Here is a 1,743-nt window from a genome sequence, read left to right as displayed (position 1 = left end):
TGGAAATGTTTTGTTTTGTTTATATATATTTTTTCTGGGACTTGAATTGGGAATTGGATTGGAAGGTGTTGGCGGCAGCACAACGCCGAAGGTGTGAGGAAGAATACTGAGAGAGACTGACTGACTGAGCTGATCGATTTGCGAACTAAGGTGATATCAGCATTGTAGCGAATTGCCTGGTCATGAAGCAGAGGATGCCGTGCAATCCGGATCCGGATCGTGGAGAGCTGGATGGTGGATGGTGAGATGGTGGACGGTGGACACAGAGCTGGCCGTGGGTGGGAGGCGAGGTTGAGGTTGAGGTTGAGGTCGAGGTTTGAAATCCGCAAATGCTAAGCGAGCCACAGAGGAGGCTCAAGGGCCCAGTGGCCCGGAAGCCGAGTCGGCCCGGGCGGATGGGGGTGGGCTGGGGCTTGGTCGGATTGGGGTTTTAGGGCTTAGGGTATGGTCCTTATTGTGGATGCAAAGGCGGATCTACGGACAACGAAATCTGTACACATATGACATTGGCACGGTTAAACAACTTGAACTTACTACCAAACAATAACATGGCAAGAAACGAGGGGAAACATGGAACAATAACGAGGGACGAAGCCAGCGGCCAGATGATGTAAAACTAATGCAAGACATGAGGCAGCATCCAGAGCAACCGTCATGATCATCATGATCATGATCATTATCATCATTTTTCATCTGCCGTTATATGCACCAAAACAAGATGAGAATGTTGAAGAAAAGACATATCGTATGCGCATGATCAATCATATATATATATATATATATATATATATATAGAAAATAAATGAGAAAAACCCACCCAAGAGCAAACATTGGTAACACAGTTTATGTGGTTTAAGAAACTTAGAAACTTCCCCCCAAATAAACCCAAAAGCGCCCCGCAAATACCGTATGCCAGTTATATATTATATATATATATATATATGTAAGCACTTGCCATCTCCGTCGTTCTTCTCCCTTCCTGATTTGCTCTTTTTGAATTAAACCAGAAAAACACGATTATCTCAGCCGTGACCCTTGGGTATCGTGACCCCGCTGGAAAAACAAGGAAGAAGGAAAAATCGAAAATGCGAATAAGAAGTAACGAATACAAGGAAAAGCCACCCCATCCGAGCGCCGTAGAGTGTAGATTTCTCGGTAAAACCTCTTGATAAAATAAAACAACATCTCGTCAAGTCCAGTCTATATGACATGAGAAGAGAAGAAAAGATCAGCTGTCGGATTTGGAGGTTTTCATCCGAGTACTATTTTTGATAGGATGGATTGTTTGTTGCTTCCCTACTTTGCTCTCTTCTCTAATTTTTATTCTCATGGCCCCACATGGCTCTCGGCATAGCTGAATGGAGTCTGGAAGTGCATGCTTGCCGTCAAACCAAACGGATCCGGGTCAAGCATGGGATCGAAGACATTGAAGAGCGATTCGTCTTGTACAAAAATATCTATATCTTTCGTTAAGGGTCGTGGGGGGAGGTAGTCATCTCAGCAAGAGAAGTACAATGTCGTGCTCCTTTTGCTGGACCTGAGCTTGAGCCTCAGGACCAGATTTGAGGCTGAGATCGAGCGATTCCGGATGGTGGGGTCAAGGCCTCGTGGTAAGCGGGGCGTGGATAAAGCGTCTTCTGGAAGAGGCGTTTAAATGGGGCAGCAGACACAGAGCGTCAGTCGGATTTGGGGTTTCAATTTCTTGTTCTTTGTGCCGGAGGGGGGCAGAAGAGAATTATATCA

General features: G+C 45.6%; 1 protein-coding gene across 1 annotated transcript in view; it reads right to left on the bottom strand.

Annotated features, from left to right (window-relative positions):
• HCAG_01917 (predicted protein) overlaps positions 1-656 on the bottom strand; it is a gene marked incomplete at both ends in the record, with an annotated part of 2,335 nt that extends 1,679 nt beyond the window's left edge. Inside the window, 2 exons of the mRNA XM_001544820.1 lie at positions 108-129; positions 535-656. Of these exons, the coding sequence (XP_001544870.1) occupies positions 108-129; positions 535-656 (144 nt within the window). The remainder of the gene's footprint in view (positions 1-107; positions 130-534) is intronic.
• Between the last annotated feature and the right edge of the window lie 1,087 nt (positions 657-1,743).

Source organism: Histoplasma capsulatum, genomic scaffold (genome assembly GCF_000149585.1).
Source record: "Histoplasma capsulatum NAm1 scaffold_1 genomic scaffold, whole genome shotgun sequence".
Taxonomy (NCBI): domain Eukaryota; kingdom Fungi; phylum Ascomycota; class Eurotiomycetes; order Onygenales; family Ajellomycetaceae; genus Histoplasma; species Histoplasma mississippiense.
Note: the sequence above shows the minus strand (reverse complement) of the source record. Positions and strands in the feature narration are given on the sequence as shown.